Source organism: Ammospiza nelsoni, chromosome 5 (assembly GCF_027579445.1).
Source record: "Ammospiza nelsoni isolate bAmmNel1 chromosome 5, bAmmNel1.pri, whole genome shotgun sequence".
NCBI lineage: Eukaryota > Metazoa > Chordata > Aves > Passeriformes > Passerellidae > Ammospiza > Ammospiza nelsoni.
The window spans coordinates 12,214,034-12,230,042 of NC_080637.1; the positions used below are offsets into that span (position 1 = coordinate 12,214,034).

A 16,009-nucleotide genomic window follows, 5' to 3' on the forward strand; every position below is an offset into this window, starting at 1 on the left:
AGCATGCTGATGCTACCAAATGAATATTAGCTGAAAGATATAGCTCCTTTCCCTATTCACATCCATTAGCAATCTCCTTCACTAGTCTTGTACAACAATTCTCTTTTACAAATATTTAATGTACACTTTCATCCCTAATGATCATCCCTGGGTACAGTGAAATCAAAAGGAGAAACTGTAGTGCCCTCACCCCTAATCTGGCAAATGCTAAGCTTCCTGTTTTATAAAGCAGTAAAGTATTTCTGTCCTTTAATCTTTCATTTCAAGAGTGAAAAATGGAATAGATGCCACAATTTAATCTAATGAAAAATAATCACAGTGCTCCTGAAAGCTAATGTAGCAAAAGATTCTTCTTAGAGAAGCTCTGTAGTAAACTGCACTCCACTAATCTTATCTGTCATTCTCAACAGGCAGGGGCCTGGGGTTTGTGCTCTAGCAATTCTGTTTTACTGGTCAACACAGAATTTTAATTAAACATAGCTTATAGACCAAATCTTAAATGGAATAGTAAAATCAGAGCATAACCTTACATGGAGTGTATTATGGCACACAAAGGTAATCTTGTTTTTCTTTCTTCTGAACCCATGGATATCTTATGATGTTAAATAATCAGTCATTCAAGCCATGCATTCAAAAGTGGATTCTCCTTAGTATGTCAAATACATAAAATTTTTACAGATTTTTACACACAGTAAATGGATTTTTTCTTTTCTCTTCTCAGTAGTTGTGCCAGTTCATAAGTACAATTAGGTATTATTTTAGGAAAAAATAGGCCAATAGATTAATAGTGAATCCTCAATTATTTCAGATTTTTATCAATATGTAAAACTAAATATGTTATCTGCATCTATATACTTGTCGTGTATATACTTACATAAAAATGCCCTCTTTCAAAATTGGAAAAAATATCTGCTTATTTATTTATTTATTTCATACTCTGAAAAAAATGCATTTACTAATGGACTTTGGAAGGGGAGCCTGTGCATACCTGTGTGTTTATGTCTATGGGGAGGTGTGTGTGTTTGTGTGTACTTTTATGTGCAGGTCTTACTGGTACCTGTCTGAGTTTTCTTTGAAGAAATATAATTTTAGATGGACAGATATGAAAGGAACATGAAGTTAATTAGCAGAAGAAAACTGTGCAAGGTTACATGAAAATAAAATGTACTGATAGTATTTAAGCTAATATTTTATATTCATCCTGTATCACAGTGTTTGGTAAGAGCATCATTTTTCACTGCAGATTTTTGCCTTGCTTATCATGCATGAGTTGGCAATGAAACTTTCTGTAGGGACAGTACAGGATTTGTGCATCAGCTGATTTCTTTTTGAATATTTATGGATTACACTACACAGTCTTGTCCCAAGATACACAGGATTTTGTGAGAGCTGTTGTAGGGTGATTCACCTCATTTCACTCGAGTTCTGAGAAGGTCTGGGAAGAGCATCAACTGAGCTTTCTAATGCTTAGAGCCTCGACATGCCAGTGATGTGTCCCTGCAATACAGAGGTCAGCAGCCTCCTGGGCTGCCCCTGGCAGAGCATCACCAGCACATCAAGGAAATGCTCCTGCCCCTCTGCTCAGCACAGGTGAGGCACAGCTGGAGTGCTGCATCCAGGGCTCCCAGTACAGGGGAGGAAGAGAGTCCAGTGAATGGCCACTAGGATGATTAAGGGATGGAGCATCCCTCCTAGGAGGAAAGGATGAGAGACCTGGCACCTGAACCTGGGATGGTTTAGCCTGAAGAAATGAAGGTTCAAGGGAGATGTTATCAATCTAGATAAACACATGAAGGGAGGTGCAAGGACAGAACCAGGCTCTCTGCAGTGGTGTCTGGAGACAGGGCAGGAGGCAAAAGGGCACAGGCTGAGTTACCCAGTAAGGTTGTGGAGTCTCCATCCTTGGACATATTCAAGTGCTGACTGAAGATGGTCCTGAACAATCTGATCTGGCTGACCCTGCCTTGAGCAGAGGGGTTGGGCTAGACAATCTCCAAAGTTCCCTTCCAACATCAACCATTCTGTAATTCTGAAACCAGCTGGAATACCTTATGCTGTCTTAATTCCTATGAAAAGACAGTAACAAAATAACCCTGACAAAAGTAGTTCAGAATGTGGACTTAGGAAGATTTCAAAGCTAACAGTATTCTAAGAATAATAGGAAAAATTGAATGTCAACATTAGACCTTCTGTTAAAAAAAATAGGTAATGTGGAGTTTCCTTATCTGCCTGCAGAGGATTGTATCCTTCACTGCAGGATTGGAATGGGCTGAGCAGGAACATCCCCTGGGGACAATGTGACATGAAGATCCTAGCAGTCTAAACAGGTTCATTCAAGGAAGGATCAGCTACTACAGATGCATTTAAAGGAGAAGTAACAAGCAGAGGTTAACGTGGCATTTTAACCCTTTAGCCTCCCTTTTGTCACTCAGGCTTTACTTTCCTATTTGCCCCTTTGAGCAAGTTAATAATTGTCTATTCATACTGTCAGTGAAAAAATAAAAAAAAGCTCAAGTCCTCCAGGAGTACTTTTTTATGACCAGTGTAATTACTGTTCAATGTGATCTACATCAGTTCTATTCTGTCTAGTTCAGTACTCATTGTCTCCAAAACGTTAATTTAAAATAGGAATTTAAAAAGAAAAAAGAATCTGAGATAAGGAATTCCAGAGTCAAATTTCCTTTTAGAATCTCAGCACCACTCCCTGTACATTGTGTCATAGTCTTTAGCTGCACAGAAATCAATACCTGTGCATAATGGGAATACCCATCCCTCTGTGAGTGTCCTCCATCCATGTCATCACTTAGTACCAAGGTTTCTACTCTGTTTATGTCAACTGAAATACTTGTTTTCTCTGTCTGGTGCCTTTTAAACACAAGATGAAATTCTGTTGGCAGTATAATATTTTTTAAGCATTCAGCGTTAGTGATAATAAAATAAGTATCTATGTACATGAATATATATGTGGCAGTTTGGTTATAAATGAATGCAGATTGATTTTCAAAATAGTTGAATTAATATTTGCAACAGTTTCATTTTTAAGACCAGAATCTTTTAGGGATCTCTGTTTCTGAAGAAGGTAGTCAGCTTTATGTCCAGAGGATGCTACAATATCTTATTTTGGTTTGTACTTTCATGTACTGTTCTGTGCTCCTGTGTTCCTGATATATAACTTACCTTTGGAACAGGATGCCTTTGGAGGTTGTGGAATTGCTATCCCAGTAAGAAGAGTTATGCAAACATTTCAGTATACTAACTGTTCTTATATGGCAGGATACAAACTCCTTTCATTTCTTCTAGACCAACTTTTCCAGGATTCCCAAGAAAAAAAGCTCAGAAAGCTTTTTTTGTGTGTGTGTTTTGTTAATGAAAAAAGAATGCCCTCACTTCCTCTGTCAGTGATGTCACACAAGATGTGCTACAGTTGTTGGCTGGTACAACTGTTGGAACAATAAAGAAGTTCAACCGAAATGTGTTGCTCTATAAACTAAGAGTTGGTTTTACATGCAAATTTCCAAATTACTACTACTTGTGGCTGCCATGGGGTGTGTTCATGATTTGGCTTTGCTTTAGTCACTGTATCTAATTTCACTATTATTTCCCTCAACACCCAGCAAAGATCCACAATTTTGTTTTTAGAAATCTTTGCGTTCTGTACTGTATATACTGAGAGGGATTAACTCTTTGTTTTTCAGAGCTTCCATATGGCTGGGAGAAAATTGATGATCCCATTTATGGCACTTATTATGTTGAGTAAGTTCCTAATATTAAGTTGCTATTAATGTGTCATGACCTAATACTGGTATCCTCTGCATTGCTCAGTCTGGCAAGGAATGGGTACAATTACTTGTTAAACTAAGGCTATACCAGGAATTCTCAGTGATATAGGCAGTTAATATATCCAGATACATTCAAAATGTCCAAAATCGGTGACTCAGGCATTCAGTCACCCTCTCTGTCCAGGGTCTGGTTTCATGGTACCGTTCCAGGTGACACTTGTACAAAGAACACATCCATTAAAGAGACATTGCATTTTCTATCTAAGGTTTGGATATCCAGCAAGGTATAAATCTTGTTAATCAATGAATAGAGCAAAGCATATTCATTTTAGTTCAGTTAAAATCTGAGTATTCACTTGCTGCAAATCAGGTGTTAATACTGGTGTACCAGCAGTCAAGTTTTTTATAAGCTGTATATAAAATTTTAGGTTTTATTTTGTATTTTAAAGTGCAGCTGAAAACAATATAAATTCTATTTTCATAGCACAATCCTTGATTTCATTTTCTTCAGATTCTGTTTTAGTTATGAAACAAGAAAAAAGTTTCTTCCTCTGTGCAAAGGCCAAAAAAATGCTTTGTTTGAAGTAATGGTAGAATCTGGACAGTTTGTACATAAAATAAGTAAAACGGAGAGATTATTTCCTCTTCTTTTTAACTTAACATAGTGAATGAGACTTGTGAAAAATGAATCTAGATCCAGATTGTGATACCTGTTTGGGAGGGGTCTATTTTCAGTCTGCTCTCTACAGACAGTATGCAAGAGAGGAGACAGAAAACCACTCCTGTCACTGTGCAGATTGCACTTGAAAGGTTGAGACAAAACTGTCCATTAGTGCCTTTTATTAAACAAGAGAGACATTTAGGGAATATTGCCCCTGACCTAAAATTTCAATTTCAAATCTTGACACTCAAGCCGTATATTTATCTAGTTGAGCAGTATATTTATCTACTTGTTTCACAGAAAATAGAAAATTTCCTTTGTGTTTAATATTTTTCCCTTGGTCTCTTGAATCCATGCCAGCACACTGACTCCAGGATTGCCCTGGACATGTATTCGGGATGCAGTTTTTCCAGGCTTCAAGATATGCTGCTCTTATGCAAGGGTCCAGATGTGCAGGGAGATCAAAAAATCATCTGATTCCTGGAGGTCTAGAAGATGTAGGATGCCCCTTTCTTACCTGCTGTCACAGCAGCAGCTTGTGAATGCATCCCCAGCCTTCTACAAAGCAAACAATCAACAGAAAATGGTGTTTGTTCGGTGCTCTGCTGACTCCTTCTGTCACATTCTCCAAATGCCAGAGCACCTGCTCTCCTTCTTTGTCCCCAGCTTGCTTACTGCCCTCAGGTGAGAGAGGCAGGAGCTCCATCTACTTTGCTGCTCAGCTCAGGTCACCTCAGTCAGTCCAGATTGAAGCAAAGGATAAATTTTGAAGTCTCTACATAACACCATTAAATTACTCCCCTTTGTGATGCCTGAGTTCTTTTATGATGTCCCCAGGTAGGTAGGGGCTGCAGTTCTCATATCATTTTGTACTTAACCCCTGCCAAAGATTTCTGCACGTGCAATTATGCAGCTGCTGGGTGTAAGTAAAGCTTCTGTCCCAGTGGTTTTTTTGTGTATTTTGGGGTGTAACAGGTGTTGTGCAATTTCTGAGCAGTAATCTCTTACTGAGACTCCCTTGGCTGCTGGTGTAGCCTGAGGCATTTTGGCACCAGCAAGGTTCACACTGCACTGCAGAGTCAGAAAAGGAACAAGTATTTATCTGCATTTCATGTCCAACCACAGGTAAACAGATGCAAGGCACCAGGCCCAGATGTTATTGTGCAATTACATATTTTAAGGCTGTTAGTACCAAATTTATTAATACTACCACAGAGAAGATTTGTGGACAGATACATCAAACCTACTGCAGTCTATGACGTTTTTAGAAGTGGAATGGATGCTCATGGTGTGGCATTAAAATTGGAGCCCTGCTAAATTCACATGGAGTTTTATAGTCAGTAAAATGTAGCTGTAGTTTAATTTGCTGTCTGAGCTCAATAAGTTTGAAACAAAGATTGTTTTCCATTTTTCCTGCTACAATATATAAGTCACAGCTTTTTTATTACCAGTACTCAACAGATGAGTTCATTTTTAACTAGATAAAATCAGATAACAATAAACTCTCTTAATTTTGTCATAAAAGTAGGTAAATTATGAGAAGCAAGATTACAAACTTCCACATATTTAGGGCCAGTCCAAGTTTACATGCAGGCCTACAAAATCCTCATAAAAGAAGGGTTTGTACTCTGCTCACTGAGTTGCCTGTATCCCATGGGAAGATTGTATGGTTGATCATTGAGGCAGACAGACTCCCTTCCACCTTCCAAGGAGCAGCCATGTTCAGATTAAATATTCTGAGTCCAGAGAAAAAGCTGAAAAAGAAAACAAACCAAAACAAAGAAACTTAAACCTCTTGCTAGTCAAGTTACTAAAAACAAATCACAATGTATTTGCAAATTCTGTTAAAAAAAAGTCTCCAGTATAACTACCTCTCTTAATCATGCATTAATGTAGGTGTGAGAGAATATTATAAATTTCATTTGCTTTTTTATGCAGGTCCAGGGCTCATTTGTAATGTGTAAACATTGGACATAAATGAGAAATGTTTGCTATATGTTTGTTAGCTTTCAGGCAAGCTGGTCTTAATTTGTAAACTAAGAGCTAACAGCACTGAGCTGTGCAGAACTATGGAGAGAAAGTAGTCATTAGAGTGCCCTGGGTCTTTCAGGATTCTAATTGCCAAAAGATTGTTTTCCTCTTTAAGGATGACTAACTACAACACAGAGCTCAATTTTCAGACATGGGCTCTTTAATAAACAGCTAAATTAGCCATATAGGTATTTATCCTAGGAAAACATTCTCCTTGATTTACAACTTCTGACAATTCTCTACTCAAATAGAAAAAGTTATCTCAGGTCTTTTTGTCATTATTATGTGTTATCAACTGAAAAAATGTGAATATAAAGGGTAGATAGGCACTAACAAGCTATACATTAGAATATCCATTTTATAGGCATCTTGATCCCCAGGATTACTTTGTTGGGTAACAGGCATTTGGGTACCCATTGGGCAATGAGTAATTTCAAAAGCTATAGGCAAAAACTGAAAAAAAACCATCTCATATATGAAAGTAGCTAAGAAAAGGAGATAGGTTAAAATCCTTCTACTGATGCTTATGCTCTGACCTGCTACCATTTTGTCAGAGCTCAGTGCCTTGACCATCAACTAAAGTCTGCAAATTAGGCACTGCAGCCCACAAATCTCCTAATGATGTATTTCCGTTGTCTTAAGTGCATATAACCCGAAACTCATCACAAAAACCACTTAGCCTGGCCCCACTGACTGCTGAGAGGGCAGAACTGTGTCTGTGTCTTACAGTTGGGCTGGTGGTGATGGTAGCTCCCCATCACACAGAGTGTTTTGACATCACAAATAAACACAGCTCAAAAGAAAATCCGACCTCTGAGGGTGTGTCCCCAGTTGAGATACAGTGAGATAACAGGGGCCAGCAGCACCAGCCACTCCTTTGCACAGCCGCAGTGGCACTAGAATAAAATAGTTGGATTAGGTTTTAGATTAAGATTTTTTTTATTTAATATATACTGTATAAAATAAAGGAAGAAAATTTAAGTTAGAATTGTTCACTGAATTAGATCCTGTGAGTAATGAGCAATATATTTTGGCTACCATCCAAAATCTGTTTTAACCACAAAAGCACTTACTTGTAACCATCTCTAAAATTCACATTTGGCTTGTCTTATGAAGGCCTAGGCTAGTAATAAATATTGTGTATGCTATTGAAGTAGCTAGATGTAAAGCTAGAATGTCTTTTCAAGAGAATTACTTAGCTTAATAACTTTTTTCTCAAGTAAACTCATCAGGAGCACTTTTTCTCATTTAGCCAAGAAGCTGTATAGTACTTGAAATTGCATAAAAGAGATGTGTTTTATGTAACATTACTACAATATTACTGACTGTTAAAAATGAATTATTAGAACTTTCTTTTCTTTGAGTCCTCTTGGACACAATATCTAATGCAGTTTTTGGGGTTTTTTAAAATAGTTGGAAATTGCACATTGTGCTTTGGAGATTGCACACTACCAAAAAGCAGTCAAAATATGAGAATAAATTGGAGCTTAGAATTATTAAAGTTACACCAACAACATGAGGTGCTTCAAGAACCTGTTAGTCTTCCTATCTGATCTTACAGGACAAAATATCATTTTCAGCTGTTGTTAAAGATATTTCTGTTTAAATGGACCAAACAACTTAAACTATACCTAGAAACTGTAGGTAGGCAGTAGAAAATGGATTCTAGCTGTGATGTCAGTACAACAATAATTAATCTTTCTTGAGCCATGAGCACAGATTAGCTAAAATCCCAACTTCTCTTATATCACAGAACCACATATAAGTTGAATCTTGGGTCTGCAGGGGCCCTCCTCCTTCAGGTGTGCCCTGCAACTGCAACATGACACTAAAGCATAGTGCAAGGTCCTGAATGAAGACTGGAGTGTAATCTTGGATATCCATTACATCTGCATGATATGGCACAAAAGCCTTGGGAAACCTCTGCTCTTATGGAGGGCAGCTGGAGAGCAGGGCAGGATAATTTAGAGCCCCTAAAGTAAGAGATGATCCACATGTATAGCAACCCTGGTTTAAACCTAGCTAACATAAAACAAGCTAGGTGTTGTACTCCATATCTCCTACTGGAAGCTATTATCTAACTTCACACTTCTCTTGTGAGAAGCCTACAGGCTTCAAGTCTGAAGTCCTGGCATCTTTAATACATTCTAGTATTTACTTCCAAATATATTCATAGAATGCAATTATATATCAGAATTAATTCTGCTTGAATAAAAAGCTAGAACTCCTTTGATCTTCTATAATAGAATACTCTATTTCACTGGTCTTCTTGTAAAACCTTTCACAGAGATTCATTTCATTTGATCATGGGTGCTCAGAACTTTATGTAGTATTTGAGTTTCATCACTGTCTTTTGTAAAGGCAAAAGCAGTATTTCCTTTACAACATGGAAATACATCAAATGATAAACACATCACATATTTACTTTTTTCATGCTTATGTTAATAGTTCATTATTACCTTTTTTAATGCACATAAGTCTTGCTTTCTCAATTTTTAACTAGTGAAGTTTTTCTCCCTTTATCATAAGTTTCTAGGTTTGCAATAGAATAAGGTGCTGAACACCCTGACAATTACTAGAAATAACAGAAAGCAAAAGTGAAGGAAAGGAATAACTGCAATCTTAAACAGCCTGTCTGAAGAATGGAAGGAAATGAGAGGGACTTTCTCTGTCTGCAGCATAGATCAAAATTTACTGAAAGCTATTAATGTAAATTTTAGAGTATGAGAGTAAGCTAGCAGTCCCTTGAATGAGTTATAGCCATGTGAACAAAGCAGTAACTTAAGGATTTATCACATTTGCTTCATCTCATTAAATCAAATATTCTTTTACATGACTGAAAGTCCTTTCATTTCATTAGCATTGGCCACTAAATCCTATTTTGCAAGTGTATTGCACTCCCATGGGACTTGCTGCCTTTCTTCTACCTCACTTCCTAATGGCAATTCCACTTATCTTCTTTGAAGCTGTGGTAGGATCAAAATCTCAAAGGACCTGAAAAGTGCTTGATGTAGCACAAAAGGTCATTGATATGTAAAAAAAGGGTAAAAAATGCCCTTTTAGGACCTCAGAGTCATGAAAGTTACCAGGTAACCTGTCCAAGTGCTTAAATCCATGATTGGGATTGGATTTTTAGAAGACCTCAGTAGATGGTAACCCAGTGAGAACAAATAAGGAGTGACAAAAGCCTGCCCTTCTGTAACAGGATTGGATTGAAAGGTATCTCAGTGATGGACAGGATTGAAAGATAGCTCAGTGATGGATGAAATGTGTGCTTTAAAGAATTAAAATCAAGGATATGGTGACAGTAGTAGTAAAGATCATAGTCCTAAACACAGTGCAGAAAAATGCATTGTAATGCTAGAGATGGACTTAATGACCTCTAGTAGGAAATGTAAAACATCAAGAAAAAATGTATGTACTAACTTTTACTTATATTTCATATATTATCTGCATAGTTCTAATCTGCCATCTAATTTTGTTTCTGTATCTGATTTTTGTGTACAGCTGAGCAGATACAGACCATAGTACTAAAAAGGAATATTCTTCAATATATTACCCATTAGATTTATTTGTAAATTACCATCATAAAAGCACTCTGTTGTATAGGCTTTTCTTTTTCTGTAAGTGAGTAAATTCACTTACAACTAATTTACAATAAAGCACAAAACTGGTTGAGATCCTTTGAATCATACAGAGAAGAGTGGTCATGCTGAAGACATGAAAAACTGTTACTGTAGCATGTTTCAGCAGTGCTGCTGTTTAATTTTACTATCTATGTAGTCTCACAGATCACAACCATTTTTATGTGGCAGATTTAGCATATTGAAGTGATAGGATGCTGCTCAGTGCTGCTCATTACACAGGGCACTGGTTGTATTTCCTCATGCCCAACTAAATTGTGTGGAAGGTAAGGGACACACTCTGGCCCATTGGGGCCTACAGCACCCTACTGGGAAAATTATCATTTCACCCAACTGAAACCAGTTTCTAATCAAAACCAATTTTTTTCCAGCCACATAAATAGAAGAACTCAATTTGAAAACCCTGTCCTAGAAGCAAAAAGGAAGCTACAGCAGCATAACATGCCCAACGCAGAACTTGGAACAAAGCCTATGCAGGCCCAAGGTTTCCGAGGTACAGTACAATGTCAGCTGTCTTGGTTAAGATGAAAGATCCTGCTCTCCTGTCTATATGACAATGATTTTGTCATAGTCTGGTTAAAGGAGTAGTGTTGCCAATGCTCAAAATGTTATCACCTATATCTTAGCAATTTTCTCCCTTAAATGTCTGGGTTCCAATAGTTGTAGGACTCACCAATAGTTGTAGGACCCACCAGCCAACTAAAACTTCCAGACGTGCAGAGAAAAAAACAGAAAAGATGAATCTAGTGTTTCCTAAAGGCTGAGAAATTGAAAGCACAAAAAGACTCCCAAAGTAATTTTCTAAATAAAGTCATAAATTCTGTTCCTGGGAATGTACAACTCTCTCTTGAGCACCCAAGGTTGGCAACACTGAAATACTTAATTGTACTTTCTCTAAATTACTCTTAATTGATGTTTGGTATGTTTCTAAGCTAGCTCATCTAGCAAGCATCAATTAAGTTAAAAGCCTCAAGCACAGTGTTATAGGAGTTTACAGGAATGTAGCCACTCGGAAACATAAAAATGAATGCGCTCAAAAGGAGCTGTATAAGCATCAAGCAGTACTGGTATCAGCTAATGGATTTTAACGTGAGGTTATAGTCAGAGAGTGAGGCTTGTTCTCCTTTGTGGCAGTAGAAAGCTCCTCATCAACCTTACCTAGACCCAAATTTGCCCGCCTGCGCCCCGCTCCCAGGAGGTCCCGCAGCGCCAGTGACCTGTCGCAGTGCCGGCGCGACCCCGCCGGGGCCGGCGCGCTGTACGGTACGTCCCGCTGCTCACCAGCCCTGGGGCCAGCTGGGCTCACACTTCTGCACCTTCCCCAACCCTGCCTCACCCCCTGCAGCATGGGAGAGCAGAACAGGGACCCACACTGCACCCCGAGGCACGGAGCTTGCACAGCAGTCATGTGTGTCACTTGTTGGATGCCTAAACCAGAAAAGCTCGTCTGGTATTTACCTCTTCTGGGTAACAAATGGAATGAGACATTCACAGGGGATGTTTTCTTCACTGTGGCTGGGAGGGAAATTATGAGGAATGTATTACTTTGTAGACAAAGCTGAATTTATAGGTTAGGAAAGAGGTTTTTAAATTACCTCACAGATCATTTTTATTGTTGTGATTATTTCAGCTGTGCAATAGCCACTTCTAAATGGATTTCTGATATCAAAGGATATTTATATCTTTTCATTTATGGCTGATCTGCCATAGATAAGAAATATGTTTTACGCTTTGTATTAGTATAAGAACCCACAAATATTTTTCCTGGAATGCCTGCACTGTTTAATTTCTTGCCTTTGATACACTGCCACTTGGTGTCAGCCATTATTGTTATCTGCTGTCCCTGCTATGTTGTGAATAGATCAGAACTTTTCTCTTTCTTGTTTGTGTTGACTGATGCAGAAAAACCACTCTTCACCCGTGATGCATCACAGCTGAAAGGGACTTTCCTCAGCACAACTCTTAAGAAAAGCAACATGGGTTTTGGATTTACCATCATCGGTGGGGACGAGCCGGATGAGTTTCTCCAGGTGAAGAGTGTAATTCCTGATGGGCCTGCAGCACAAGATGGGAAAATGGAAACAGGTAATTATGAAGGTTCATCTGTTCTTTTATATAAGAAATAGATTTCTGAGTCTCACTCTCTCCATAATTACATTCATTTTCCATATGACTTTCTGTGTTAATATGTAGAAAAGGTAAGTTTCTTGGTAAAAATTTCTTCCTAGTAAGTGCCAGGTAGATATTTTTCCTATTTCACAATATTTTAAGGGAGAAAAAAATCTCTGCATTTCCCTACATAAAAGTGAATTATAGTTTATAGACTGTTTACTTAAGGGATGTTTACATGGAAAGAAAAGAGATAAAGAACACAGACTACTAAGTGCAAATTTATTTCTTTAGAAAGGATGATTTTGCAAAATAATCAGTTGAGTCTCGTCCAATACTGTTCTCATTACAACCATCATAACAAGAGTTTTCAGTGTGGCATATGGACACACAGGCATTTGTGTCCTTTGAAAAAAATTTGTGAACACTCATGAAATAAAAGAAACTTCTAAAGAGAGATTGAAAGTTGCTCTGAAGATCTGGACCATCACTGCAAACATTTTCATGTTCACAGATTGATAAAGATTACAAACCACTGTCTGAAAGGTCACATCAGGTCTATGAATGGATGAAACTCTTTTGAATGGAGATGAATTCTTTTTCAAGCAGTTGTCATCTTCTTTAGGAAAAGACAGTCAGAGAATTATATAATTATTTCAGTTGGCAGGGACTTCCAGTTACTAGCCCCCTGTTTAAAATAAGGCTAACTTTGTGCTTGGATCAGGTTTCTCAGGATCTTGAGAAAATTTTGTTAAGACACAGGTTCCACAGCCTCTGTGGACTCCTGTCCCAGCATTTCTCAACTCTCATTGTGAAGACTTTTGCTCGGAATTTGTGGATGCCTCATCCCTGAAAGTGTTGAAGGCCAGGTTGGACAGGGCCCTGAACAACCTGGTCTAGTGAGTGGCAAGGGAAGTAGATGATCTTGAAAGTCCCTTTTAACACAAGCCATTCTGTTGTTCCATCATTTTTGTTCTTTGGGTCCATTGGGCTCTCCACAGGTACAGCTGGTTACCAGGGACTGTGTTACTGTGTTTGTGCAGCCCTGGCTCTCTGTACCATCTCTCCCCACTATAATTTATTGATGTGCATAATTTTTTTACTTCCATTTCTCACAAAGATATTGAAATAAAGAAATGCTGGTTTGGTATTGTTGTTGCCTCTGTAGAAAACCCATTTCATGGTGGCCAGAGCCACTATGAAGATAATTTTCTAAATTTTGGTAACAGACCCATGTGGAAGGGTCACAGCAGCAGAGAAAGATCCTTTTAGTATGTTACAGTGCAGGGAGCAGACACAGAAATAAATGCAGGGACAAATGATGCAAGTGGAATAGTCTGAAGTGATTTTTCTGGAAATTTCATTTCATCTTTCTTTTATTGTAGTTTTTTTTTTTTAATCAGAGCCATATTCGTATGCCAGAATAAATCACCCTGGATTCTAGTTTATTTTGTTGGACTCTCCAGGACTCACCAAGCAGGAAGTGTAAAGATTATGAAAAGTATTATTTAAAGAAAACCCAAACAGGATTTACTTAAAAGCTAATGTTATAGTCATCATGATGTTTCTAATGCCAGAGATAAACAGAAAATTTGTATGAAGAAACAAAATGTAAGAAAGAAGTAGAATATAGATTCTTTTTTTTGCACTGATTTTACAAAAAACATTAATCTAACAGCTTTTTAATTCTCAGTACTTGTTGCTATTTTAACTTAATGCAGTATAGTTACCAAAGGGAAAAATTACTAAATTAGCTGATTAGGGGAACAAAGGATACAATAGACTTCCTGAAGTTCAGAAGATTTCAGTGACACTTCATTTTTCCTTAATATTTTCATACTATCTCATACATGGCATGAGAGTTTTTCCTTGTTTGTCATGGTTTAGCATTCTCAGATGCGGAACTCAAATATAGTTACTCGCTAATCCCTTTGAAGTGTGGGTTGGTTATTAGTGAACTTGACCATATGGAGTTATTTTCTCTGGAAAATAAGGTGTCCTTGCAACTTACTTGAATTTTTATGCTGAATTGAATGTGGGTTTCACAACACTGTTGATGGTCATTATTGTAGTCATGGATTGTGCTGAGAACATGTAAGAAAACTGTTTTTTAAAATGCATAGAAATAGCATTGTTTTTTTCTTCAGGTAAATAATTCAACTATATTAGAAATGCAAAACAGAAATTTACATTCAAATATATAATCAAACTATAATTATATGACCCCAAAACATAAAATTAGATCTCAGAACAAATTTTGGCCTCAAATATCTTTGTTTTTAAGAAGAGTGACAGATTCTGATATAAAGTAATTGGAGAATCTCAAAATAATGATTGTGACATCTAACATTGGTTCTATGAATAAAGCAAATTTTAAATACATTCATGGAAAACTGGAAAAATATATTTAAGGTCAGAATGTTTATAAAAGCATTGTTCAGCAAAGTGCTTGCATTTCCTGATATGAAATCCTTTTCACATTTCCTGAATTAGAGTTTCTCTCCCTGTTGAGCTATTGTACAATATAATCAACTGAAGATATGAAAGCCTCCCAGGTTCCATCAATAGCTTTTTGTTCATAAAGCTGTTAAAATCTTACTTTGGAAAACTACTTGAAATTACATCTGTTTCTTCTTGTTTGTTAGTTAGGCATCACTGGATAATGAATAGAGCTTTTAAAATATTTTATTTATTCTTTTGATACTATGTGTCATCATTCAATTTATGTGCACTCCATATATGATCACAGTCATGGGAAGCTTTGGTTATAGATCAAAACATCATATTGTGGCAGGAAGGCATCATACTAGAAAGTCTGAGGGCAGTGAAAATTATCTGTGAAGCAAATTGAGTGTAAGGAATAGTCACAGCACTGGTGCCCCCAGCTCAAATATGATTCTGGACCCTGTCCCTTGCAAAGCTGATACAATTTTTTGGACAAGTGGTGATCAAAATCTTCATACTTCAGACCTGCATCAGATTTGGGGGAAATGCAAAGGAAAGGCACCATCTCATTTATCTTACCTAAACTTTGGCCACAAGCTGAAGACACTGAAGCTGTACTTCAAGCTAATTGTTAAAGAAACAAGCTCATAGAAAACTACTTTGGTTTATTTCTCCACCCAAAGTCTAATATAGGGGTCAGAGACAAATGCTGTTCAAAGAGTGAGTCTATGTAAGACATTGTCAGCCTTAAATGTGATCATAACAATGCAGTTTGACCTGAAGGTTTAAAAAAGGAGCAATTTCTGCATTTCATCCTTTGGAACATAGTTGGAAAAGTCTTTCAAGATCATTCAGTCCCACCTCCCATAACAGAAACAGGTGAACCTTCCACTAAACCTGGTGGAACTCCAGCTTCATATCATCATGAAGCAAGCTTGTTGAGGGTACACTCAATCCTTGTGTCCAAATCTCCAAATCCAACAAAGATGTTAAATGGTGCCTGTCCCAGTACTGACCCCTGAGAGCACTGCTGAAAGCCTGGAAGCCACTGGGAACACAGAAGCAGCACTGCCTGACAGTGACTTGGCATTGCTGTGAAACAGAGCCATGAGGCAAACCGAGTGCACTAACATGCAACACAAGATATCTGAGGTACTGACAAGCTATCAGAACCCCTTGGCGCCCAATGCTGGGCACTAAGAGGTATTTATATTTGTCCTAGACCCACAGTAAACCTCACAAGCAGACTCAGAGGAATCACATCTTAGTGGATGAGTCAACAACAACCGAAATTACATTCCTGATCCCATTTGCCAGATGTTTCAGTATTTGTAGGGGCT

The 16,009-nt window shown here is 37.7% G+C and overlaps 1 protein-coding gene across 5 annotated transcripts in view; it reads left to right on the plus strand.

Annotated features, from left to right (window-relative positions):
• Positions 1 to 16,009, plus strand: part of MAGI2 (membrane associated guanylate kinase, WW and PDZ domain containing 2) — a 702,840-nt gene that overhangs the window by 540,802 nt on the left and 146,029 nt on the right. For all 5 annotated transcript variants that reach the window (XM_059471477.1, XM_059471473.1, XM_059471474.1 and 2 more), the window contains 3 exons: positions 3,696 to 3,753; positions 10,487 to 10,608; positions 12,018 to 12,200. In XM_059471477.1, coding sequence (XP_059327460.1) covers positions 3,696 to 3,753; positions 10,487 to 10,608; positions 12,018 to 12,200 — 363 coding nt within the window. The remainder of the gene's footprint in view (positions 1 to 3,695; positions 3,754 to 10,486; positions 10,609 to 12,017; positions 12,201 to 16,009) is intronic.